The 27,394-nt window shown below is 51.8% G+C and overlaps 1 protein-coding gene across 1 annotated transcript in view; it reads left to right on the top strand.

The window, feature by feature from the left end:
* The window catches only part of Grk3 (G protein-coupled receptor kinase 3), a 90,332-nt gene that overhangs the window by 43,446 nt on the left and 19,492 nt on the right, over positions 1-27,394 (top strand). Inside the window, exons 5-13 of the mRNA XM_055606070.1 lie at positions 1,676-1,750; positions 3,907-3,968; positions 7,028-7,079; positions 9,088-9,179; positions 10,395-10,494; positions 16,311-16,389; positions 17,958-18,088; positions 20,790-20,884; positions 24,363-24,470. Coding sequence (XP_055462045.1) covers positions 1,676-1,750; positions 3,907-3,968; positions 7,028-7,079; positions 9,088-9,179; positions 10,395-10,494; positions 16,311-16,389; positions 17,958-18,088; positions 20,790-20,884; positions 24,363-24,470 — 794 coding nt within the window. The remainder of the gene's footprint in view (positions 1-1,675; positions 1,751-3,906; positions 3,969-7,027; positions 7,080-9,087; positions 9,180-10,394; positions 10,495-16,310; positions 16,390-17,957; positions 18,089-20,789; positions 20,885-24,362; positions 24,471-27,394) is intronic.

The raw sequence follows: 27,394 nt of genomic DNA, 5'->3' as shown, positions 1-27,394 counted from the left end.
GCAAATACCACCGAGCCTTGTCCCTAGCCCTGCCTTATTGGCTTTAATGTAGCTATACTTTAACAATTAGGTGAATCAGAATTCAATTAATGTAAATCTTCAATGATGTCTTGGAGTTAATCAGGATTATAATTATTATGCTAATTTTATTCATTAATGGTTAAGTTAATTTTATTCATGAATAGTTAAGTAATGGTAGAAATTATTGTCTTCCTCAGAAGTCAGATAAACAATCTAATTGGGATAAACTAGGTTCTCAAGAAGTAACCCAGAAGTAAGTGGATGAATTAGCAAAGCAGAAATTGCCACGCAGACGCCTCTGTACCAATGCAGGCCCCTTTTCCAAGGGCACACAGTCTCTGCCTGCTGTGTCCGGGGCTGTGGCCACCAGCCACGTGTAAACTGCTTGAGCTTATTTAAAGCGATCAAAGTTAGGTGAAGTCACTTGTGGGCTCTCCATGAGCTGTGTGTCAAGTGTGGCCAGAGGCTCCCGGGTGTGACAACCCAAAGGCACAGCATTGCACCATGCCAGGAAGGCTGACTGGATGCCCCCCGCCCCATGTGCCTTAGAGCTTAGGGTGTGGTTACGGTCCTCAGGGATGTCTGAGTGGCTGTGGCACCATCTGGCCTCCCTCAAAGCTCCTGTGGCTTCACTGTGCTGTAGAGGGAATTGCAGCCAGGCGGATGCTCACAGCTCTGTGCCTTGGCTGGGCATGCCTGAGCCCTGGAGGACACATGCCCTACCACAGAGCCTGTGTGAACTTTGCTTTCCTCAGCTCAGCCCCTAGGGGGACTTTGGCAGGGTGGTGGGTTTTATTCAAAGGACTTGTGATTATCCTCCGGATTAGGGGAGATTTGTGTTCAAGAGTTAGAGGTGATGCCCTGAGAACCCTGGGCATCCCATAATGCTTCACTGTTTCCATCCTGAACAGTAGAAAGGCGTAACCCAAGACTGGGAAAGCTGGCCTCTCCGTTCTGTGTGTGTTTGTTGCTGTTTAGACTAACCGGCTTCTCCCCTGGGGACCTTTCCAGCCCGGGTTGTCAGTAAAGGTGACCATGGTAATGAGGACAGTGTCTCGGATGTTTTCTGTGAACTGTAAGAGATGTAGGAATCTTATTAACCAGTGGGAACCACTTTGAATGAAGGATACTACACTGAAAGGTTTCTGGAAGATACAGTTTGCAACCCACATCAATGGAAGTTCCTTCCGGTTTGCCCCAGCTGCCCTCGGCTGGGGCTGCAGTGAGACCTCTAGAGCTGTCTGCCTCTATGTCCTGGCTTGTAATCCTTGTGCTGAATTCCTCGATCCATGCCCCTGCATCCATTTTCTCTGACATAGCAGATAACTTACATCTGTAGAAGGGTCATCAAGGAAAGAAGGGGTTAGGTGTGTCATCAAGCAGTGACTGTAGGGTTCCTCAGACTTTGTTGCCATGGTAATCTTGACCTGCAGAGGGATCTATTCTGGGCACCCAAGGCAGGAGCCTATATACCCAGAGGACAGTATGTGCTTGGATTGTCTCCAGAGAGCCCACAGGTTCCTCTTACGGGATCAGTGTGTCAAACCAAACCGTCTGTTGTAATGTGTGAATTGTGGATACGACACCTCCTTATTTATTTATTTTTTTTTTAAAAATGCCATCTTCTTTCTTCCTTTTTCTTTTCTTTTTTAAGCAATTCTCCAAGCAAGCTGTGGAGCATGTGCAGCGCCATCTCTCCAAGAGACAGGTGACAGCTACTCTTTTTCAGGTGAGATGAGAGGGTTTCCAAACAAGACGCCCTGACCCGCCACCCTATCAGACCCTGGTAACATTTTCTCAGCTCGTCAGACACACGGATGTGTACAGCTGTCTGCTCAGAGCACGCCGGTCCCCTGGCTGGGACCTGATGCAGAGCCGACAGGCCTCACGGACATTCCTGGAAAGGGGCCCCTGCAGGCTTCTTGTAATGGCATGCACGCTCTGAAAATCCGTTGAGCTAAGACAGAGGCGAGCCTTCCTCTGTTTGGCATTCGGCATCTGATAAGGGGGCGGTGACGTGGCTCTTGGTGCTTATCTTCTGGATTGAGTGAGATTTGATTTACGTCCCAGAGTTAGAGGCAATGCTCTGAGGGCCCTGAGGGTCGCATGCCATTTGGTTGCTTCTGTAACCGAACACGACAAAGATTTAAACTGAGAGTAGGAAAACCGGCCTCTCTGCCGACAGGCCTGTGTACATTTGCTGCCATTTAGGCCGACAGCTTCTCCTCAGAGCTTTTTTCAGCGTAGGTTTCTCTGTATAGGAGGCCGTGGTGGTAGGGACAGTCAGAGTCCCAGGTAGGTAGCCTAGGTTCATTAGTGATAAGAAATGAAGGAATCATGTCAGTTGATTCGTTTTCAAAAGTGAAGTGAATTAATCCGTCCTTTGTTGGATTACCAGGTTATTTACAGTGACATACACTGGTGAAGCCCAGGCTTGGTGAGGGGCCTGGCTGGAAGGTGACTGAAAGGGGCTAGGCCCTGTGCTCTGCTGGCAATATTCTTAAATTTCATCCATTCTGTTGCCGTTTACCCCAAGTGAGCGTCCCCTTTCATCCCCTCTGCTGCTGAACGCTGGTTTCGTCTTCCTTTGCTGGTGCGTGGGGTGGTTCTGTGGTGGCCCCAACAAAAGCCACCTAGGGATAGGCGTGATCGCCTGGGCTCACGATCCTCAGGGACACGGCCATCGTGGTGGGGAAGGGGTCCACAGTCAGGAAGCAGAGAGGGACAGGAGCAGCCGCTCAGGCGACAGTGTTCCCGGCATCTTCCGTCACAGAACTGCCGGGAGGTCTGTCTCCGAGGCGATTCTGGCTCCTGGCAGGCTGGCAACCAGGAGCTGCTGGCGCAGGTTTGCTGTGCGGCCAGGTGGTAGCTAAGGAGTCTGCGCCCCGATTAACAGGAAGAGTGGAGTGTTCAGTGCAGCAGAAACACAGACTGTGGACGAGCACCCCTGTTCCCCGAGGAGAAGGTCTGTTTGAGGAAGATGGGCACCTCACTGCTGAGCCTCACCGGAGCCCTCTGCTGCCAGGGCACTGCTGCCTCTGCGGCCACCCTTCCCCGACGTCCTCTGTTTATTTCCCCGTTATGCAGCACATCAAGCCTAGCAAGATATTTCCCCCCAAAGATCTAATGGACTCTGGTGAACTCTGAAGCGTGGCCAGCTGCCAGCCTCTTGTTCTCAGCTGGAGCGTGTGGACCAGAAAGCGAGGCTGCTTGTTCAGAACCATGGGGCAGAGCTGAGGCAGACAGTGGTCGATCCCATGTGAGGGACCTGGAGCCATCAGCACCTCCCCAGGGTCCCTGTTAGAGGCCCTGACCATACAAGCTCCACCCCACAGCCTCCTTTCCCTTCTCCTGAGTACCTCTAGCTCAGAGTCCAAGAAGTATAACATTAAGAACACGGCCAATTAGGACGATTAACTGTGGCTTTATCAGCTTCCGGTCTTCAAAACTCAATCCACGTGGAAAAGGCTCATAGCAAGGCATGCTGGGAAAGTGACTCACAGTGCCTAGTATCAGATAAAAACATGTGACCCCCCCCCACGCTTTTTCAGAAGTTAGTCAGAATTCCAAGATGGTGACCGAGGGTCACATGGCTAACTAAGCCCTTTACGTGGCTCACGAAGCCAACTCCGATCACCGAGGAGGTGTGTGCAGGTCATGAAGAGCCGTCCCTGGCAGCGTGGACCATAGTCGGAGGTTGCTGAGATAGTAACCCCGAGATGAGCCTGGGACATCACGATGAGGGGGACAGCAAGACAGACAAGCGCAGGGGCGGCACCCCACAGGAAGCACGGTGGCCCACCCCAGACCCAAGTCCAGCGGCGACTGCCTTTCCTCTGGTTCAGTCTCACTTACACGATGTCCTTTCCTCTTCATTCCTTCCAGCCGTACATAGAAGAAATCTGTGAAAGCCTTCGAGGGGAGATTTTCCAAAAGTTCATAGAAAGGTATGCCGCTGGGTGTGTGCGGGGTGCGTGGCGCTCTTCCGGTGTGTGCCGCCACAGGCCCTTAGTGGCCACGGCTCGTGGCCAGCCTTCTGCCTGCTTGAATGCTTTATGTTGCAGTTCTGGGGTCTGTTTAGCGAGGTGGCTGTGTTTTGCCTGATTCCCACCTTAGGATCTCGAGGCGTGTCTGAAAAAGCAGGGAAGCCTGGGAAAGGATGGGCAGTGTGCCCACAGGCATCCTCTGCCCATGTAACGAGCTACAGAGCAGACTGTCGTGTGCCACTCCTGAGCTGTCTATGCGTGCGCCTCACTGTCCGTCTCCGGGGCTCCGAGCCTCCGGGAGGGGACAGTCCCCTGTGTGTTTTCATTCTACTGGAGTCAAGAGATAATTTGTTCCGGTGTGTGTTCAGTAGCTTGGGGGCAGATGTCCATGTGCTGTGATCCTAGACCTCTGACCCTGGCACCGGCAGAAACTTCTGGGAGGAGGTTCAGTGAAGGAATGCAGGCTGGGAGTGGAGCTGTGGCCTCATTCTGGGCCAGCCCCATTACCTCGATTTCCCAAATCTGCTTCCCCTGTCCTGAGACCATCTTTCTCTTGTGTGACCAGGTTTCGCTTGCTCTTTGGCCAGCTTTGGGCCTGGTCTGTCCTTACCTCAAGCGTTGGTGATCCCTCATCATGGGGTGCCAGGGTTGTGACTTTGATTGTAAGCAACACACACACACACACACACACACACTTTCTCTCTCTCACTCGCACGTGCATGTACCAGCATTCCTAAACACATTTTAAAGCAGTTCTAGTTTTAGGTAAATAAATTGCCTTCAGAATCAACTTGCTGATTTTTAACATTTTAGTTTGTTTTATGCCAGTGCATTGTGAAATTAGAAAAAAAAAAAAAAAAAAAAGCACACCACGTTGTGAGTGTGAGTGCAGGCAGGTGGGTGGGTGTGCTGAGGGACCTGAGGGATTTTCTGTGCGCTCTGCCATTTGTTGGGAGGAGGGAGAGACCTTAGTAGCCTGGTGCTGGGTGCCCAACTGACTCCATGAACCTCTCGTGTTGAGCAGCACAGCCAGTGACTATGGGAGTGGCAGCAGGTGGGCCTGAGCCCCTCCCCCATCCGGGTTTCACCCTCTTCACGCTCTGAACCTCCTGAGGTCCTTGGGCCCTGGCTGCCCTAGAGATTTGCCCTCTGCCCCAGGTGTTAACGAGGAACTGTGCCCAGGTGACCCTGCTGCAGAGACCCCATTGCACGCCCAGGGGACAGCTGTGTCCTCTAAAGAGGAATTTGTCATAGCAAGTTCACGCATAGTAGGCAAAGGGTGCAGGGCCCCTGAGCTGGCCAGATTGCTAAGGCGCGTTGTAAATGTATCAGATCCTGTCACACCCGGACTCTGAGAAGGCCGATGCTTCTGCAGGAAGCCGTAACATGGCTGAAGCGTGAGTGACTTTAAACTTAGCCCTGTATGGGTGTGAGGAGAACCAGCGGGAGTCTCTCTAAAGGTCATTTCATGTTCAAGGGGAAAGTTGCTGTGTGCTGGCAAGGGCTGCTGGGATTTGGGCCATTGGCATTGGAAGCCTTTCATTCACGGCGCGCTTCGTGATCCCTGGGGTGCTGTGGCAGTTGGCATCTTAAGCTTTCTCCTAGGATGCCGGTACCTGTGACTTCACAAGAACCTCCTCCCCGCTTCATTCACAGAATCGTGAATTCTGTGCCTTTATGAGGAATCGGTCAGGGGCTAGGTGAGATGCGCTCTCACTTCAGGTCCTCCTCATCCCTCCGCCTTTCCTTCTTTGCTTTCTCTACCCTTTCTCCATCCTAGCTCTAGGGTTGGACCCAGGGCCCTATACCTGTCAGACATTCTACCATACCCTGTGATAGCCCAGCAGACACCCTGCATTTCCTCTCAGTAATAACACCACCACATAAACAATAATGAAGAAACAAAACTTAGTAGTGTCTGTGTTTAGAAGAGACTGTATGAATGAGGACAGCGCTTGGCAGGCAGTGGGGAAGGCATCTGTGGTGCCAGTGTGACGTGAAGGCCTCTCTGCCGCACCCCACAGGTCTTTGAGAAGCTTGGGGGCCTGTTGGTCTGGGTCCACATGCTCAGCCACATACGACCTTTGCCCAGTTTCATTGGATGGCGGTCATAAAATGGGGTCAGGACGCCCCGGTTCACAGAGCCGTAGAAAGGAATCGATGAGGCGTGTGGATTGGGCACGCGGTGGACACAGGCTCTGTTTGCCATTCTTAGAATTATTTGTGTACATTGGGCACCCTTCTGGTTGCTTAGAACAGAAGGTCTAAAACAGCAGTCACGGGCCATCTGTAGCTACCAAACCCGAGAAGCGAGACGCCTCCAAACTGAACTGCCCCTTGTGTACTAAAGAAGCCCTGTCTCACAGGCCTTGGTGGAAAGAAAGGCAAAGAAAATTGCAGCATGAGTCACCCTGATCTCAAAGTGGTACCTTTGATGCATTAGTTTACAGCAATACATTATTAAATCAAATTATACTTGTGGCCTGTGACAATTGGACAGAGACACTGAGACTTTCATTTAACCGCTGAAATGAAGCCATGAATGCTGAGTGGAAAAATGTTTATCTATCTATCTATCTATCTATCTATCTATCTATCTATCTATCCATCCATCCATCCTGAGTCCATTTAGTGCTCCCATGTACATGTGCAGGGCTGACCACTGAGGTTTGCACCTATGTGGACACTCACCCTTGAAACACACTGACCTTTACTTCGGGGAGGGACCACGAGAAACGTCCCCTGACCCGGTTGGCAGGTCAGCTGTATTGTCACTGTGTGCTGATCTTGGTTCGGGCAACACTGCTGAGGAGGCCATGCCTACGCTGGTCCTCTGGCTCTTCCAATCTTTCTGGCCCCTCTTCCAAGATTTTCCTGAGCTGCCCTGGAGGCGTGTCAGTTGTGATGTTTGCGAACGTCCCCTTGTGTGAGAGGCGACACGGCCCATCCCGAGGGGCTCTTCTGGAGCTCCAGCTAAGGGCTTATGGAACTCTTCAGTAACTAGCTATGTTCTCTCTTAGCGATAAATTCACCAGATTCTGTCAGTGGAAGAATGTGGAGTTAAACATACACGTGAGTACCATACTTCTCCGCTTTCTTTTTCTTTTCTTTCTTTCTTTCTTTCTTTCTTTCTTTCTTTCTTTCTTTCTTTCTTTCTTTCTTTCTTTTTTTTTTTTTAATGGAAACTTCCTCTGCCCTAATGTCGTGAGAAAATGCTTTGTTCTGGAACACCCTTCCCAAGGGTGCACAGTACAGATGTCTGTCACAGAGCTCTGTGGATTCAAAGCCGGGCTCCCATGCTCCCTCATATTAGCAGTTGGGATCTTCACTTTCTTTTCTCATGTTTGTGCGAAAGCGCGTCTATGTGCGTAAGAAGGGCTATTTTAGGTTGGAATTGATTGACCCTTTACCAAAAATAACAGTGTCAACGCAAGCCTTCTACTTACAACGTCCGTGCAGCCTGGGCTCTTGCCACATGGCGAAGTTTCCTTCCCCTTTCTCACTGTGGATATAACAGAACGAGCGGCATTCTTCGCTAGAATAAGATTTTAGGGTTGTGTTGTTTTGCTTCCCTTTTCTTATTTTGGAATTGGCAGGAGCATGGGTTGGTATTTAGCTCAGTGGTAGAACACTGGCCTAGAAAGTACAAGGCCTCAGGTCTCAGCGTGAGGGGTAAATCTCTCTCTGTCTCTTTTCTCTCTATGTCTCGGTCTGTCTCTGTCTCTCTCTCACACACATACACACATACAGGGATATATACACAACAGATAACAGAATTGATGGGATTGCAGGCTGCCCCTGGGTGTGGTTGCTGGGGAACTCACTACCCCCTAGGCCGGTGTCAGTCATTCCGGGGAAGGACTGGTCTGTGGGTCACGTCTAGATGCGCAGTTCTGACTGCACCCTCTCCACCGCTCACATGGAGCTTCTGGAAATACGGGGTTTTGACTGGACAAAAGAATCGGTTGTGGGATGGACACGGGGATGCACGCCTGTAATCCCAGCACTCGGGGAGGAAGAGGCAGGCGGATCTCTGTGAGTTCGAGGCTAGCCTGGTCTACAAAGCGAGTCCAGGACAGCCAGAGCTACACAGAGAAACCCTGTCTTGAAAACAAACAAACAAACAAACAAACAAAAAAAGATTAAGTTGTGTTTGTGTTTTGTTTTTAAATACAGATTTGTACTTAAATCAGTGCTGATAGGAGAGGGGTTCTGTAAATCCCGCCCCTTGCATCATGTGTCCTGATGATTTAAAACAAAGAGGGAGTATAACACACAAATGCATATACACACACATACACACACAGCCATACACATACACTCATACACACATACACATATACAGAAACAAACATACACACAGGCATACATAGACACACACAGATACATGCTTGCATATACATACTCACACATACATACACAGGCATGCATATACACAGACACGGATACACAGACACACATACACACGCAGGCTTACACACACACATGGACACACACACACACACACACACACACACACACACACACACACACTCTTCTTTCCTGGCCCCTGAGCTCTGTTGATGGAGGGAGTTGGTGTGTGAACGAGGTCTCTTTCTATGGCTCTTTTTTTGTGCTCACGTGAGGAATCCTGATTCCCACGGCCTGCCTCCTAGCATTTCCAGTCAGAAGTGTATTTGTTCTGAAACAGCTGCCCTGGACATGGACTCTCTCGTCTTCCCAGCAGGACAGCGCCAAGAAGGGCCTGCCTGTCCCCAAATGCTAGGCTTCCTGACCGCTGAGGTCACGTCTCATTTTGACTAGTAATTCTACACTCACTCTGCCCCAAGGTCACGGCTTGCATAACCTAAGGTTCTCAAGAGTGGAGGGACAGTCCCCTCCCACACTGCCGCCCCACACCTGTCTCCGTGTGTTGGGCCTGGTGTGCCATGGGGTGGCAGCTGGGGGAAAAGGGCTGTTCGTGGTGACACCGCCCTGAAGTGTCTGTCCCCTTCCTGGAAGGGGAAGGGGACACAGGCTGCCTTTGCTTTACCACGACTTCGTGTAATTTCATGTCTTCGTTTGTCTTTTGCCTCCACAGCTGACCATGAACGACTTCAGTGTGCACAGGATCATTGGCCGAGGAGGGTTTGGGGAAGTTTACGGCTGCAGAAAAGCAGACACGGGGAAAATGTGAGCCTCTGCCTTGTCTCACCGGGAATTGGAGGCCTCAGCCCTAGAGAAAGAAATAGATGTTTGGATTGGTACAGTAAGCCTGGCCCTTCCCTTCTTCGGGCCACTGGGAAGCCAGCAGGAGCACATGCAGTGCCCTCGCCAGGGAGCACGTCCCAGAACTGCTACCTGCTCCCCTGTGAGCTTGGGCCAGAGACCCACGGTGCCCTCCCTCATGTAGGGCTCCTGCTGGGAGTGTCCAGGGCCTGAGGGTGCTGTCCACACCATTCCTCAGTGAACATTCCTATGAGAATCATCCTAGCAAAGGGCTCGTGACAAGAGTAGCATGTGGAATGCTCTGAAAGTCCCCGTGTTCTCAGGGTTCCACGGTGTGGTTAAGTCCCCTGCTGCCTCACACTCTGCTTTCCCGTAGGTCACGTGACAGGGTCTCACCAGGCCCCGGTTGGCCTGATACTTGCTGCACAGACCAGGCTGCCCTCAAATTCAGAGAGATTCACCTGCCTCTACCTCAAGGTGTTCAGGAACACGCTCAGCTCCCAGTGCTCCAGCTGACAAAAACCTAAGCCAGTTTTCTGAGTCCCCGACTCCGGTGCCATTTCCACACGTGACAGCCACACAAACTTTTCTGTCCTTCAGACTCTTGTAGCGAGTTAGGAATTCTCTTTCAGCTTCCCGCTGTCTCCCTGAAAATGTTGCCGAGTCCCTTCATCTGTCATTTATCGACTAGGCCAAGCGACTGGCCAGTTTCCCTATGACCTTGTCACAGGGTTCTTACAGACTATAAGCAGGCCCCTCAGTTAACCGGAAGCAGACGTGAAAGATCGTCTTATTGCTTCAAAGACCACAGGACATGTCTGAGGGCGGGAGGATCCAGTTAGGGTCTTACAGGGAGGCGTTCACAGCACGAATCCCTTCCCTACTCAGTATTTATGGGGCGGTGAGCGTATCTAGAGACACTATTATTACTATTTTTTGTTTCTGCTCTGTACTTTATCTAAGTAGCACCTCTATCCACGTGGTGAGAGAAATCCCTCTAGTACCCTGTGATTGCTTTCTGCCCATAGTGTGGGCAAAATGAAGAGAGATTTCCTGCAAGCCCCCCCCCCCCCAGGCATCCTCTTGCTTTCTTTCAACTCGGTAGAAATAGCCCACAAGTTTGGGTAGCCCGGTGTGGGCTCCCGGCTTGGATTTCACCCCCATCTTTTTTGTTCCTAGGTACGCCATGAAGTGCTTGGACAAGAAGAGGGTGAAGATGAAACAGGGGGAGACACTGGCCTTGAATGAAAGGATCATGCTGTCCCTCGTCAGCACTGGGGTGAGTAACTAGGCGGGTCCCGAGCTTCTGAGCTCTCCTCAGCTGCTTTTGCTCGCCCCAGCTGATCACAAAGCAAGCTGAAGGGGGGTGGCACAGGGTGGGCTAGCTCTGGGCAGACGCCTGGAGGGTGACACCGCTCTCTGCTCGAGGGGAGACAGTACAGTGCCTTGTCCTGCAGACCGATAGCCTCCCTCGGAGCCCCTCCCTTCTCCTGGCCTCCTTCCTGGCAGAATGTGGTACCCAGACTCCGGGAAATTATGTTGAGAAGAACACTTGAATGTGATTTTAAAATTGCCCACACGATGGAAAGCTAACCAGAGCGGGAAAGGCCGAGACCTGCCCTCCATGAGCCAGGCAGAGGGCGGGACTTCCAGTTGGATTTGTTTGTCTGGGACGGGTGTTGCCATCTAGGCCTGAGCTTCAGAGCTGGAGATTCAGGGGATGAGCTCTTGATGAGTGGGCATGAGGCCATGGGTTCAATCCCTGCACCACCACCACCTCCATCACCAAAAGCCACAGTGGCCTTTATTTGTTTGTACAGAAGCCACCAAACAAGGCAGCCCATCTAAGACAGCACTCCTTGTTAAAATCTGTGCAGGCCTGTGGTGGTCACAAGGCTGTCAGCCAGCGCTCCGAGCTCAGCAGGGGCTTGGCACCAGGGGCTTAGGATAGGGTCATACTGTGCGGCCTACCCTCACGGCTGGCAGGTTAACCCCACCTGTAATCAGAGGAGGGCTCTGAATGTCACTGTCCAGGCCGTAGGTGAGCAAGTTCTGATTGTCACCTCCAGCCGTATGTGGGGGCTCTTCTCACCGTCACAGCTATCTTTGATGCTCAGTCCTCTCTGCTTAAAGGACTTGAAAGCCTTCATGGCTAATCAAAGAACTCCTTCAGCTGGTGACGGGCCCTTGGAGAGCCGGAACGGACCTGCCCCTTCCAGTCCTTGGCTGCACTGACCCAAGCTCACCTTTCAGATCAGCCTGTTGGAGGCAAAGTGGTTTTTCCTGACCTGCTTTTACTGAATTGCAGCTGATAACGATTCTAGCGTTTCTTTTCAGAGCTTCTGAGAGCACTGTTTGCTACTGAAGCAAAATAACTGCATCATTTAGGTGAACTGTAAAATGAGAACGGGCCTCTAAATAATCCCTCCTTATGCTCGCCTGCCTTCCAACTCCGGACATTTAGACCCATTTTTAGTGAGTTATTTCAAAGCCGCGCTGGTTTCTAAGAAGTTCTATGTAGAGTGGTTTTTTGATGTTGGAACGATACAAGGCCTGATTGCGTGTGCTGTTTTACTGTTTAATTTATCCAGATGCCCGGGGGGGGGGGGGGGGGGGGAGAAATAAACTTGACCTGAAGGAAATACTTTTGAAGACAAGGTTACACCGGGCCACTACTGTGAAAGAACTAACCCTACACATGTTCAGTGTTCGGGTCCCGAACTTGAGGCTGTTTTGTCAGTGGCGACACAGGTGCTTCAGCCGGGAGAGCCACAGTAAAGTGACTTGGGATCGCCGGCATCTGGTTCTGCATGTCCTGGGCGCCACGTGGCACTCCTTCTGGTGTCAGCTTGGCCCCCGGATCAGGGATGCTTGCAGGCTCTAAGGCAACCCCAGCCTTGCTCCTTTCCTGGGCCTGTTTCACACGGTGTCAGGGATAAGATAAGCACTGTGGCGCTGGAGCTTAAAACAGAACTGTAGCCACCGGTGTCTGTACGGTTTCACTAAGGAGACTGCTGTGGGGGGAGCCAGTGCGCTCCAGACTAGTGTGTGCAGAGCGCTGGGGGCGGGTAGGGGGTAGGGGCTGGCCGCAGGTGCTGTACCGTCTCCTGTAAGTTGGTCAGATGCCCGATGAGGCCGTCTGTGTTTGCTGTTGGCACCTGTTGCTGTCAGGCTGCGGCCCTCCTGCCAGGAGACCAGGGAAGGCTCTGGCGGCAGGTGCGGCCAGGCCAGGGGGAGTAGCTTTGGGTCTCTCTGGGTTTGAATGTTAGAGTGGGACAGAGGTCGTCACAGGGATGTGGTCTGAGGCTATGAGAAACAAGTCTTGTCTAAAGGGTGCGAAAGGCTCAATTGGCTTGCTTGCTCAGAACTTGATGGTCAGACGGAGGCTGGTGAAAAAGAGTGGACAGATCCACCCGGCTGGACTTGGGTGAAGGGGAGCCTGTGCCTGGGGGAAACCACCTTATAGGGAGAACATGGGGCTTCCATCATGCCTGGCTTCCCTTCTCTTTGTGGCCTCAGGCAACTAGTTCCCTATTCAGGGCTTGGCTTCCTGGTCTTAGAATTATGGAACCAAAGTCTTCAGGAATATTTTTCTTTTCTTTTTTTTTTCTTTCTTTCTTTATTTTTTTCTTTTTCTAATTCTAAATCTTGAACTTGTTTCTTATCTCCCTAAATACACAGCCCCTTTGCAGCCTTCTCAGGGATTGTCACTAGAAGGACCACAAGCCACTGTGTTACAGAACCTCCCCTGTCAGGTCCCCTAGTGTCCTGACACCCCAGCTGGGAAAGACCCTGGCCTTGCTGAGTTTCAGGTCCGCCCACTTCTCTATTCCACTGAGTTGCCCATTAGATCACGGGAAGTGTCTGGGGAATCCCAATGAGGATGAAGAGGAAAGTGTGGACAGGACAAGATGGCATCCCCAGAAGGTCATGGGGAAATGTGAAAAAGCATGGCGGCAGTGTGTGTGTGTGTGTCTCTCTGTCTGTCCGTCCATGTGTCTGTGTGTCCGTGTGTCTGTGTTCGTTCATGTCCATGCTGGTTGGCACAAGCTAGCGTCAGTTGTGAGAATGTCTCCATAAAATCAGGCTGTAAGCAGGCAAGCTTGTGGGGCATTTTCTTACTTAGTGGCTGATGGGGAAAGGACCCAGCCATTGTGGGCGGGTGGTCCTGGTTCTATAAGAAAGCAGGCTGAGCGAGCCATGGGGAGCAAGCCAGTAAGCAGCAGCCCTCCGTGGCCTCTGCATTGGCTCCTGCCTCCAGGCTCCTGCCCTGACTCCCTTCAGTGATGAACAGTGGTGTGGAAGTGCAAGCCAAATAAATCCTCTCCCCCCCCCCAACTTAATTTTAGTCATTTGGCTTCATGACAGCAACAGTGACCTTAACTAAGACAGGGCCCCAGAAGGCCGGTGGCTCACGGGAGAATAGAGCTGTGTGCTTCATGGGCTTGAGGATGCACAACCCTTGGAATCAGCAGATTCACCATCTCAACAGAGCAGAGGACCAAGGAGGAAGCTGTCACTCATCTTGGCCTAATTTTCTCTAGGAGACTTATGGAAATGAGCCCAAGTTTGTACATCCTTGGTTTACAGCTCACGTCAACTCGAAATCATCTGCACACCCTTAACACAGAGATTTTGGAATCTGTTATTTCATGTTCTGTGTGTGTGCTTGTGTGTGGAGGTCAGAGGTCCATGTCAGGTGTTGGAATTTCCACTGTGTTTTGAGATAGGTTCTCCCTGATCTGGGGTTCAACAATTGCTCTAGGCTGGCTGGCGAGGAAGGCCCAGAGGTCCCCTCTCTCTGCCTCCACCGTGTTGAGATTGCGAGTATATGCCACTATGCTTTGCTCTTTCATGTGGGTTCTGGGGACCCAGCCTGGGTCCTCTCTCTTGTGTGGTGAGAAACTCAAAGACTGAGCATCTCCCTGACACAGAGGCTTTAAGGCAGTTACACTGGGGAAACCTCCACACTGTCTTTGGAATTTAATAATTCAGTTTCAAGGAAGCCCTTTAGTGTATGGGCAGGCCACGTTGGCAGTGACCTCAGTCTCGGGGACACGGGAAGAGCCGTGAACGGATCCTGCCATGTGTCCAGCAGAAATCTGATGAATGATGGCGGGAGATGCAGGTTTGTCAGGCGCCCGGAGTCCTGAAGTCATCCCTGGGACATGCACTCCCTGCCCAGGCCATTTCTCCCCCCAGCTCAAGGCAGCTCTCTCTGCTGGCAGCCTGACCGGCGTGCGGCTATTTCTACTTCTCTCTACCTGAGAGTGTGAGATAGCTCACGTTGCTCCCTGAGAGTGTGAGATAGTCCAAGCTTCTCCACTGACGGTCGCTCCCTATGTAGCTGAATAGCAGGGTTGGCTCCGGGAACGAATCCAGCTTGAGGTCTTCTTCTGGATACCCCTGAGCCATTTCTAGAAGGCACAGAGAAGGACACAGAACTCACATGGCAGCTAATCCAAGCGGAGCCGCTAGACAGCTCTGGAGCCGTGCCTCGGGGACTGTCTGCGTGGTGTAGAGTGGCCGGGTTGTGGTGATGCACAGCCCAGGTAATAGCTCCAAACTGCCGGCCATGGCTCAGCACCGACGTGTGAATGGTGGGTTGATGGAGAGCGTGTGGCCGTGCACGGCTGCTCAGCGCTGATGGAAAACACCGATGCCACCTGCGGCCTTCTGGGTCAGGGTTCTTATGGTCACGTGACCACCTCTCCACGTGAGTTCTTCACAGGCCTCACCCCTGTTGCTCTGTTTCGTGCTTGGGCTTAGGCCACGCTGTCGGAGCAAATTTAGCTCATAGTTATATGCATGTGGGTTTACCTGTGTGGGTGCAGGTGTCTGTATGTGCCTCTGATGTGTGCACGCGCACGCTGTGTATACATGTGTACACAGGGGTGTGCACCTTGTGTGTGGTTTTGTGTGTGTCCTTGTATGTGTCTGTATGTGTGTGCAAACCTGGGCGCATGCATGTCTGCACCTCTGTGTCCATGAACACCCATGTGCAGGCACCACGTGTGCGTTCAGGTGCATGTAGCATACGCACGTACCTGTATGTGTGTGTGCATCTTTGCTCACATGTGTGTGTATGCGTGTGTGCATATGTATCTGTGTGTACATTTGTATGTGTACATGCGTATGTGCTAGCCTGTGTGGAGGGGTGTGGGATGCTTACCCAGATGTGTGCCCGAGGAGGCCTGAGGTGGCCGCTGGCTTCCTCGGTCGCTCTGTACCTTGTTTCTTGTGACAGGGTCTCCCACTGAGCTCGTGACTCACTGACTTGGCTAGCCTGAAAGGCCAGCAGGCCCCACGAACCCTCTTCTCTCGGCCTCCCAGTACCAGCATCCCGGTGTGCGCTCAGCTGTCCTTCCCCTACCGTGGGTCTGGGGCTTCTGAGCTCAGGTTCTCAGGCTGTTGGGCCGCAGCCTTCCCGCCAGGCCACCTCCCCGTCCCAGAGGAAGCCGTCACGTCTACCTCTGTTGCTCGTGTTTCTTAAGGCCTGTCCATGCTTTTTGACTATTCAGAGTACCACACGCATTAATCAACCTGTCAGCGCTCATTTCCTTTAGGGGTCTTTGGAATTCACAGATGACTCAAGGGACACAGACTGTTTACAGACCATTTACTGTTGAGTTATCCTGTCAGTCACTCCGCAGCACGTTTTCCACCTTCAAAAGCTAATTTCATTCTTTTAACACAGATCCTAACTGCCCTCTCCTTTGGTTCCCCTCAGTTCAAAGCAGAGCTTCAAATACATAGTTGACTGGCTGGGACCCAAACTGTGGCCAGCAGAGACCAGAGGGGGCAGCTGTAGCCCTGGTGTTGCTGGTCTTTTGAAGGGCCTATGATCAGAGAGAACAGTGCCAGGGCAAATCAGGGCGAGGAAACGCCCCAAATTCATCTACTCCGATGGTGCTTTCCGTCTCTGCCTCTGTCATTAGCCGGACCTGCTGCTCTGTGGATCCTGATGTGACTTCGTGTGTCACATTCAGAGCCAAAGAGAGGGCTCAACAGGAGTCTGTGGTGATGTGTTTGGTGGCGGCATGCTTTCCGGGGTGTCTTCTCTTCCTCTCACAGGCTTGTGTTTGTCTGCTGTAGGACTGTCCCTTCATTGTCTGCATGACCTACGCCTTCCACACACCAGACAAACTCTGCTTCATCCTGGACCTGATGAACGGTAAGCAAGCCCCAGGTGTCTTGCCCAGCTCTTCCTGCTGTTCATTCTGAGCCCATGATACCTGGGCATGCTGGGCTCTGTGAGTCTGTCTCATAATTGGGCTCTCACTGTGGTCTGAGGGCATCTTTGCCCTTGGTTTTCAGTAGATTCATGTTGCCGTGATTTCTCTCACAGCTTGCCATTCTCTGCCTGGAAAGCTGGGTCTAGAAACTTCTCACAAAATAAATACTGACTGTGAAGTTTTTACCTTCTGGACTGCAGCTGGCCGGCCTCAGTTTTTAATTGGCTTATTTCCTGGTCTCAACTCTTAGGAATGAAATATCTCCCGAGAATATAGGCCAAAGATAGACACGCCTTTAGAAGCTGGCTTTCACCGGCTGATTTCTGTAGATTCTGCCTTCATTTTCTGTGCCTCCCAAGTCCTCGGGACTTTGCATTCATCTTTGAAACCATGAACAGCCACCCCCAAAAGGCACAGACACAAAATGTTCAGCCGGGAAGTGCTTTCAGTGTGAGAATGCAATCTCTGAGCACTTGGAGTATTTTTAGGAAAAGCTGAAATGAAAGATGAACCATTCAGCCATTCAGATGTTTATTTATTTATTTATTTATTTATTTATTTATTTATTTAATTTTAGTTCACTTGAAGTTTCATTATACTTTGAGTGTTTGATCTGAGCTCAGATCTAACTAACCCCAAAATAGGAAAGACAAAAGATCAGTAATGAGTCAAAGATGCCAGAGCCAACAGCACAGGCTCTATAGACCCTGTGTGTGTATGGGCTGTGCTCATGGAAGAGTGAGGGCAGAGCCGCCCCTTCCTGCCAGGGACAGGCTGGCAGAGGCCAAACTGGTCCACTGGAAAGAGCTTGGAGTCCTTTATTTAGTGCCTCGGTATGTGCATGAGGAGGAAAAAGGTGTGTGAATTCCAGGGCAGCAAAGTCAGACATGTGCCAGCCTGGGCCTTGTGGACCGTGCTTGAAGTCACACAGTTCTTTCCTTTCCCAACATTGTGTTACAGACAGTTCTGAACACATGACAGTTCTGATCAGGTGACAGTTTTATGAGGGCTCCCAGATAGCCACAGCCTGGGTCTTTGTCAGCTACACTACTCTGTTTTGAAGGCGTCAGCGTCCAATCTCCTTCCATGGGAACCAGTGTTTAGTTTTAAGGTTTTCATTTTTGGTTTCGTTTTGTTGTTTTTAACTGTTGTATATCAAGAGGTCACCAGTTTGGACTGCATAGGTGGGTTTTGTTACTGGGCAGCGTTTAAATAACCAGGTGTTCATCTGGCCGATGCTTTGTGGCGTAACTGGCAGCCAAGCTGCCAAGCCCCTAACGGTTGCTCTATCCCATCCACGAGACATGCTCTCGCCCCCATCACCTGCTTGAAGTTGTTTGCATAATGATCAACACCTTTGGCCAAATTACAGAAATCAAAGACAGACTCTGAGGCAAAAAGGAAGAGTCACACCCCCCCATCTTCTCTAGCACCCCTATTATTTAGGGCGACCTCTGTGTCCTCTCAGTGAACATCTGTGACTCGCCCTCTGGGTCTCCGGTTTCAGGGGGTGACATGCATTACCACCTCTCCCAGCACGGGGTGTTTTCCGAGAAGGAGATGCGCTTTTATGCCAGCGAGATCATCCTGGGTCTTGAGCACATGCACACCCGATTTGTTGTCTACAGAGACCTGAAGGTAAGGAGGGTACCTACGCCCTCCCCCCGTGACCCCTTTTCTCCGCAGTGGAATCCTGCCCCTTTCTTCCTATCCCTACCTCAGTCCCTGGCAAAGTTGTTCGGTGTGTGACCACTGCAGGGGTGGTACCAGTGGCCAATCCCTGTTGTCACGGTAACCTCAGTACCTGCTAAGGTTCTGGGTGCAGCTCTCATTCTCAGGTCAGGAAGTACACAATAAAGGTGACATTGGTCAGCGTGTGGGGGCGGGGCATTTCCCACTTTGTATAAAATCATGGCTCAGTAGATGCTCACCAAGGAACAGATCTTGCCCTGGTGGTTGGCCGGAGTTTGAGAGGGATAAAGATGGACCGTGAGCCAAGATAATAAGTGATGGGGTCGGTCCTGGATGCTGTGAGACAAGACTGGTTGGAGGGAGGGCTGGTTGTGGATTGCATCTCAGCCTGGAGAACTTCCTGGGGATATCTAGTGGTTCCTCACTGAGTTGGGGTTGACCCTTGAGCTGTGGTCAAGTTACTGTCTTTGCCCCCTGGCTGAAAAGCATTGAATCCGAGTCCTGTGACTTCCCATTCTAGAGGTGTACTTGGCACTGAGCTCCCCATGAAGGAGGGACCTGGGTAGTTGCTGGGTGTGTCCATGGTGACACCCATATATTCGAGATACAGACAGAGGAGAAAATAAAAGGAACTTCTCTGGTTAGGAATTCTATTGCTGTGATAAAACCACCATGACCAAAACCAACTTCAGGAGGAAAGAGTTTATCTTATCTTATAGCTTGTAGTCCATCATACAGGAAATTCAGAGCAAGAACTCAAGCAGGACAGGAACCTGGAGGCAGGAGCTGATGCAGAGGCCATGGAGGGATGCTGCTTACTGGCTTGCTCCCCATGGCTTGCTCAGCCTGCTTTCTTATAGAACCAGGACCACCTGGCCAGGGATGGCTCCACCCACAATGGGCTGGCCCCTCCCCCATCAATCACTAATTAAGAAGATGCCTTTCGGGCTTGCCTACAGCCCAATCTTAAGGAGGTATTTTCTTAATTATGATTCTTTTTTTTTTCTCTTGGATGACTTTAGTTTGTATCAAGTTGGCAAAACAAACAAACACTCCAAAAACAAAACAAAACAAAACAAAAACCCAAGCGAACAAACAAAATTATCAAGGCTAGAGACCCTAGCAGAATAGACACATGTGAGGGACATAACTAACAGCAAGGGTTAACTTGGTGGGGGTGACAGAAAGTTGGCCGAGAAGGTAAGAAAACGCCTGGAGGAAGCGTTTGCCTCCCATTTGCACTTCCCTCCAGAATGATCTGAACACGCAGCGTGGGCAGGAGCAAAGCCGTGTTCCTTTCTCCTGGGTTCTGTAAGGATGTCAGGGGCCTCCCTGTGCAGCCTAGGGTAGCGTGGACCTTGAGCTCCCCCTGCCTCAGCCCCACCCCCCCAAGTGGCAGGGTGACAGACATGCCACCCCGTCCTGCTACTCACAGACCGGTTAGGATCTAGGAAGCGAAAATGCTACGTTTTGGTTTTGAGCACATCGTCTTTTTTTTTTTTTTTTTTAAGAATACTTCTGTGAAATTCAAAGTGTTTGGGGGTTAAAGAATTACTCTCTTAGCTTTCATATGAGAGCATACAGAAAAAAAAATATATATATATTTTAAATTGAACTAGAAATAACTAGATGCTGGTTGGCTCATGGCATGTTAGTTAGTTGGTCATGAATTTTATGAGGAACTGTCAGATATGTGCTGACAGCCTGTGGAGCTGCTGGCCTGCGTCTTAATTTAAGCCCTCGGGATGGCTTTTACCCACCCCTCTGCTGTTTTTGTTTCCTAAGCTATTTAGTAGGCAGTGATGTCATTTAATTCCCGTTCAAATTTAATTCTTGTCACTCATGATTATTCATGTTTCAGTGTTGTAAGAGCTCGCCGTTATTTTTATTTTAGGCAAAACAATAGGTGCCCCACCGCAGAAAGATATTCCTGAGGTGACCGTAGTCAGGTGTGTTTGGCGAAGGCGGTTCCTTTGTTTCTGTGATTGCACTGAGCAGCTCTAATCTGGATGAACATCTCAGTCCCTTCAGAGTCGGGGGGAGGCTGCAGTTGGCAGGGCTCTGGTCAGTGATGGCTGTCCATCAGGACAGGCCTGGTGCTTTGGGATGCTTCCAGCCCTCATCAGCGTTGCAAGTCTCCCTGTCTTGGTCCTCGTGGTCCACAGATGGCATGAAGCCTGTGCCCCGGTCCCCATTGCTCCACCAAAGCTCTTAGCATAATGGGGAAGGCATGCTTTGAGCCCACGGTGGGAGCCCTCCCTCCCTCTCTCCTGGGGTGCCATTCTCTGGTGGGAAGGGCCGTTGCCTCTCTCACTGAAGTCAGCAGAGCGGTGCTGGGCTCACTGTCCTGCTGCCTTGGTTTGAGAACCCCACAGAGTGTCCAGTGATGACTAAGGGGTACATTCTAAAGAGGCCACGTCAACCACGATGACATGATGGTGTAGGGTAGGCCCTGGAGAGATTACGTCGGCGGTGACGAAGTGATGGTGTGGGGCGCACTCTGAGCCGCCCATGCTGGCCGTGATAAAATGAGGGTGTAGGGGGGCATTCTGTGGCAGTCGTGGCGGCCATGATGAAATGATGGAGGGGTGTACCACATGACGCTCCAGCGGCCTCTTGAGGACCATCCAACCTCTTTTCCTTCCAGCCTGCGAACATCCTCCTGGATGAACATGGGCATGTGAGAATATCCGATCTCGGCCTCGCCTGTGATTTCTCCAAGAAGAAGCCACATGCCAGTGTGTGAGTATCGTGGCTGCTGTCTACTGCATTTGCCGAATTTCTGCACCATGGCGCCTATGTCCGGGCAGTACCACCTGGCCGCTGGCATCCCTCATCTCCCTCACCAGCTGGGATTCTCTGTGTTGTATTCAGTGTCAAGGTGATGGGAGTAGAGACAAGAGCAGGGCGGCTTCCTGCCACTGCCTGTGGGGCCTGGCTTGACTCCTGGGAAGCCGAACCTACTCAGGACCAGCTGCTTCATACGAAGGGGTCTGTCCCTGCAGAAGCTGACTGCACACTGCCCATGAAACTCCGGGCGAGTCTGCTCACCTCTTTGACCGTCATTCTCTTCTTCTAGAAAGTAAAGCTTTTATTCCATGGCCAGAGTGTATGACAGAGTCCATGCCCTAGAGAGGCATGTGACGTCTGCCCTGATTTCCCCAGGGAGGGCTCAGGGCTGAATTCCCATCTCCGCCTGCTGCGCTTCTGAGAAATGAGCTGCTGGGAGCCAGCCACCCACTTACAGATCCTGCTGTTAGTCTTGGCAGGTGAAGCAGTTGGCTGCCACAGCCCTTAGGACTCAGACTAGCTTAGTGGTGGCAATGTTAAGCTCAGGTGACCTGGCCTGAGGCCACCCCTAAGTAAAAGTCTTGCCGCAGCTCTGAAGGAGCAGTGAGCCACACTGCCCAACTCTGGCTTTGCTATTTAGTCTCCTTCCAGGTTAAGGGGATAAGGCTGCTGCCATCCAGCCTGACCGCCTGAGTTCAGTGACAGAAGGAGAGCGCTGGCTCCAGTCAGTCATTCTGTGACTTCAAAGCCATGACCCCTACACACAAGCCCCCACAGACACTAAAATAAGTATTAGAATATCTCGGTTTTAGCACCGAGTCTTTACAATTTCACTCTACTGCCCCTCTGAGCATGCGTTCTCCGTGCTAAACGGCCCTGGAGGTAAGTCCCTGGAGTCTCCTTCCATTTGTCCATGTGGAAAATAAACCGCAGACCCTTCCATCGGGTAACTAGAACCGAGGCTGGAGTTATCGTGCTTTATGAGGCCCAGTCTTAAATCAAAACTGCCTTTGAAAGCCTGGTCACACGCTGACGTGCTGATAGTAAACGGCACATAGGCAGGCAGCTCTTTGCAGGGAAGCTGGGACGGAGTGGGGTTACCTGCATTTCCCCCAGGCGGTTCACTGGCCGCTTTTTGAGAGATGCTTTTGAATTTTTAATGGCAGCACTCTTTGGTGTGCTAATGTCTGCAGTTTACTGGGCTGTAACTAAGTTTGAGTAGGGGAGCTTGTAAGAATTCATCTGCCCTGGGCCCCAGCTTAGTAGGGTTGGTTGTTTATCCCACTCACCTGGCCGCCCTGGACCGTCCAACCAGCTCCAAAGGGTGGGCTGTTCTGCCTACTATGCGATAAACTGTATTTGAACTGTGTCTCAACCAATACAGTCACGGGCATGTCCAGGTCCAGAAACCCCTCCCAGCTGTGCCTAGAGGCTTGTCTGCTAGGTGTTCCAGATCCGCCATGTTGACTGCTGACATGGACCATCTCAAATGGCAGTCACAGAGAGGCTGGACTGAGAGACCAGGCTCCTGGTTTAAATGCTGGCACCTGGGCCACCATTTTATGCAGATAAAGGCACAGAGAGTATGCTTTTTTGTGTGTATGTGTGTGTGTGGCTAGGGCTAAATGAAGGCTTTGGAGACACAGACCTGGGTTTGAGTTTCTCCTCCCAGCTCTGTCAGCCCCATTATCTCTCATGCATCAAGAAGAAGATGGCAAGGTTGTCCTTCCATGACAATTTCAGGTATGAGTGTTTATTTCACATCCCCTGTGAGAGAGAAAGAGAGAGAGAGAAGCCATGTGTACCTGATGGACCTGCCAGCTGGCAGAACCCCAGGCAGATAGGGACCACTGGGGTGCTGGGGAATCCGGCAGGACTGGCTGTGCCATGGGCCAGATCTCCGCTGCTTCAGGTGTGCCTAGATAGCTGCTTTCAGTGTAGTATCTGCACAAATCTCCACCAGTTATGGGCGTTGCTATCCACTCTTGACAGTGTGTAGACTAAGGTGCAGCAATATAAAGTCAAGTTGAAGGTGCACAGTAGGGCTAGAATTATTGTCCCTCTGTCCCTCGAAGGTGCTGTGTTCCAGGCAAAGGAAACTCCCCTCCCCCAGGCTTTGATGTCATCGTCTTCAGCGATGAGTCTGGGTTAAGATATGTGTCCAGAACCCCCACCCCCACCCCAAAGCTGGCTTTTCTTTCCTTTGAAGCCACAGCCATGAATCCTGAACGCCATCTCTCGGCCACTGCATCTTCAAGGTGGTCCGAGGTTTCCAGTATGGTCCCAGATTCAGTCCACTGGGCTTCGGGCTCATGGGCTGTGGTCAGCATGAATTTAGCTGCTGAGGAGCCCTGGAAGATGAGAGAGAAACTTCCAGAACTGAGTGCATTGCCAGCCACTAGTTTGAGTCCTTTTTTTACTTCCCGGGGGCAGGACGAGCTTACCTGTGCTTTAGTGTCCTTGCTCGGGATGTTCCTGGATCCCCAGTGGCCCATCTGTGCAGCAGCCCAGCCGTGGGCATCTGGCTGCCATGAAGGCCAGTGAGGGAGCCCCAGTGGCAGCAGCTCTGGCTGACCCCAGAGAACACCGTGCAGACCCCACCCTCGTCAGCTTGTTTGATTTCTTCTAGGGGACATCCTTCCACTCCCAGATTGTGGTTCAGTCCTGGATAAAAAGTCACCTCAAATGGCTTCCAGTCGAGGCCGAAGCTCAGCTTTCCCACAAAGTGTTTTGGAAGCCCTGGCAGAGGTCCCCGATGTTCTCGGCAGAGCTCTCTTCATCCTATGCTGGTGGCTGGTGCAGAGCCGGGCCAGCTACGGTCTGCCAGCACCCATACGATGTGTTACATCGCTCCTCCAAGCCTTCCCCGTGGGCTCCAGTGGTCACTCATGATCTTTCCTGGCCAGGGGTTTCTGAGTCAATCCTTGGTGTGTGCAAGCAAGTCAGCAGCACTTAGCCCTAAGGGTAGGGATGAAGAGGTGCTGAGGGATCATGCATGGGTTCCGTTCACCTCCGGGGCCTTGTGGTGCTGAGCCCTGGCCACGCCTGCATCCCCTTCATCCTCTCACTGACAGAAGCCAGTGAGAGACAGAACAGCTACAGATGAGGGATTTTTTCCCCCCAAGCCTCTTTTTGGTGGTGACATAGAGGCTGCCCTGGGTCCCTCAGGCTCATTTGGGGCATAGTGTGTGTGCCCTTGGGTCTTCACAGACACTCGCCTAGACAGCCAGATTTAGGTGACAGTGGGGTGACAGATACCTCAGCCAAATTTTCCTGACGCCCTCCTCCCCTCCCTGTGTGAACTCGGTGATGTGAATTCATGATGGTTCTCCGCAAGGGTCTCTGTGCAGGGGGTGTGTGCCGAGGCTGGGTCAGCTCCCTCTCAACGTGGGTGAGCGCACTCCTGTGACCCGCTCTCTTCTCTCCCCAGGGGCACCCACGGGTACATGGCTCCCGAGGTGTTGCAGAAGGGCACATCCTACGACAGCAGCGCCGACTGGTTCTCCCTGGGCTGCATGCTCTTCAAGCTTCTGCGTGGGTGAGTGGACTCAGATGCCCTGTCCTGAGGGAACTCGGATCCATTGGAGCTGCCTGGGTGGAGGTTAGCTCTGTGGTGCCTCACATGCCTGGCGCCCTGGGGTCCATCCTCAGCATGGGGTTAGGAAGAGTACCTCCATGTCACGTTAAGCCACAGCTCGGCCTTTAAGCCACGCTGCTGCAGGCAATGGGCACAGTGGCTCCTCCCCTTGTGCTCAGGCCAGCTTCTGCCCCGAGGGCTCAGAGCTCAAAGCCTGTGGCCTCATATTTTGTTCCACGCCATAGGACCCATATGTTTTATACTAGGTCTAAGGTAAAAATAAGACCAAATGTGACAAAGGAAGGCGGCCTTGAAGCGTTTCCGTGGTAGGCCGTGTTCTGGGACTAGGCAACAGTATCAAAATTCGGATGATTGGAAAATGTGGTGTGTCTTCACACACACACACACACACACACACACACACACATACACACACGGCCTATGTGTGTGTGTCTTCTCATGATTCCTGAGCCTCATGCATCTGGGACATTTTGTGAATGAAAGAGCCAAAGTAACCCTGCCTGAAAATCTGGCGTTTCTCTGTGAGCCTGCCGTAGCTGTGTCTCTGAAGCTGGCCCTTCAGGTAGACTGAGTGCTAGGCTACACAGATATCAGTTGGGTGGGCGTCAGAGGAATGCACCTCAAGAAGTGGTCTCACACTGGGACAGCTTCTGGGACTTTCTAGATGCTTCTGCTGGTTTTAACTGGGAGCTTGATTCTAGTGGAATCCAGGTACGCTCTTCATTCTCACTAAAAAAAAAAAAAAAAAAAAGAAAAAAAAATCTAAGATGGAGACTCACTTTCTATCCAGATTTCTCTCTTATCAGTTTCCCAGTAGCCTGGCCCCACAGGCTGCTGAGGGCTCGCTGCACCCCTGGGGAAATTCGTTGAGTGCACTGTCGCTGTCATATATTCTGTCTGAGGGGCCATTGAACTCTACAGTTCCCCGGACTTGGCTCCAAGTACAACTCACTACGTCCTGGGTGCTTCCGTAATTTAATTCCACCGAGCCCGGCGTATTCCCCGAGGATCTAAAATCGTATTACGGCTGAGAAAGCCAGGTCTGTTATTCAGTAATTGTATTAGTGGTACCATGTTGGTGGAGCCAGGCGCCCTGTGTTCGTGTTGGCAGACTAGCTGACCTGATTAGAGTTTATGCAGAGGCAGCCAGAGGAGGCCATTTCCTAGGAAGAATCCCTTCCATCCTGCCCACTGCAGTAACCGCAGGGTCAGGGAGACCCCAAGGAGACCCCCCAGGTCCCTCTGGGGATCTGAGCTTCCAGAGCCCAAGTTGACTCACAGGACAGCCAAGCTGTCTGGATACAAGAGCTGCCAATAAGGTACCCCAGGGAAGCAGCACAGGCCCGACAAAGCTGGCATTTGCTTCTTTGTTGCCATCCCTAAACTGCTGGTAAACAGTCCATGCTTGTAGTCTGGAGGGGGTCTGCGATCAGACGGCTTTGTGTCTAGAGACTCAGGAGGGGCTTGTCCAATTACCACCTCTGCCCTCAGCAACTGCGGTTGGTGCAGCCTGGACGAGATTAGTTTTACCCAGCTGCAGCTCAGTCTCTGAGTCCATGCGAACGGGAAAACAAAGTCCTTGGCAGAGTCCTTCATCTCCTGAGCTGGGAGGTTTTTTGTCACCGATGGAAGGCCTCTCAGGATGGCCCTAGGGACAGTTGTGGAGACAGAGCTGGGAGCCAGAGAGTGGGCATAGCTCAGGTAACTGCACTGCTTGAGAGGAGCAGCTCTCTGAAGGCTTGGTTCAGACAGGGAAGAGATCAGCCTGCTGAGATGGCTCAGCAGGTGAAGACACCTGTCACCAAGCCTGAAGACCTGAGTGTACCAGGGCCACGTGGGGGAAAGAGAGAGCCGACTCCTGAAAGTCGTCCTCTGACCTCAACACCCCTCAATGCACACATGCATGCCTATTCGAGCACACACACACACAAAGAGGTAGGGGGGAATGAGTGTAAAAGGGGATGAGACTGAAGACAGTTCATCCATCGTGTAAGACTCTGTTATATGTACAGCCATGCAAGCTTCTATGCCCAAAGGAGTGTTACATCTTCTCCATGGCCAGTTCCTGGTCACTGAATGGTTCCTGAGCCTGGAGAAGGAATTTTAGCCATGTCTGGCAGATGACCTTTGATGCAGCCTCCCCGCCAAGCAAGATTCAGGTCTCAGACCACTCTGGTACTTGCTCAAAAGCCCTTCCAGGCAGCAGCATGGCACTACAAGCAAAGACCAGGAAATGAGTTCCAACTCCGGAGATTTAAGCCTGATAAACATTTATTGAGTACTTAAAGCTCACGAGAGCCAGCGCCTGGTGCCGGGGAGGATGGCTGTGGGAGGAGGGGGGGGAAGGAAGACAGGGGAAGGGGAAGCTCCTCACAGTCCCCAGAGCTAAGGAGCTCAGAAATGAGAAACCCGTTCTGGCTTGGCCAGGTGAGGTGACCTTGTGCAGGAGACGGGGCCCTCGGGATGGAGGTGTTGGAGGGACAGATACAGTTCCCCCTTGGGGCCCAGTCAGTGTTCACCACGTCTCTGTCAGGGAGTGTTGAGGAAGCCGTGGAGACCCAGGCGCTCTTCCGTGTGTGCTACGGAGCTGTGTTTCCTGGGGTCGGGGCCTGGGGGCTTGTAAACAAAGGGCTGACAGGGCCATGTGATCTTTAGGATGATGATTCTGGAGGCAGCATAGAGTGTCAGCAGTGCAGGGACACAAGCGAGAGGTCCACGGGGTGGCTCTGTGTGCCTCAGCTGCAGTGGGAAAGGATGCCAGGGACACAGCAGTGCCATACAGCCCGAATAGACAGTGCAGGATCATCCACCCCCCCAACACACACACACACACACACACACACACACACACACACACACACACA

Source organism: Psammomys obesus, unplaced genomic scaffold, assembly GCF_907164565.1.
Source record: "Psammomys obesus unplaced genomic scaffold, mPsaObe1.curated_primary_1811, whole genome shotgun sequence".
In the NCBI taxonomy this organism is placed as follows: domain Eukaryota; kingdom Metazoa; phylum Chordata; class Mammalia; order Rodentia; family Muridae; genus Psammomys; species Psammomys obesus.
This window is presented reverse-complemented; position numbering and strand designations above follow the sequence as displayed.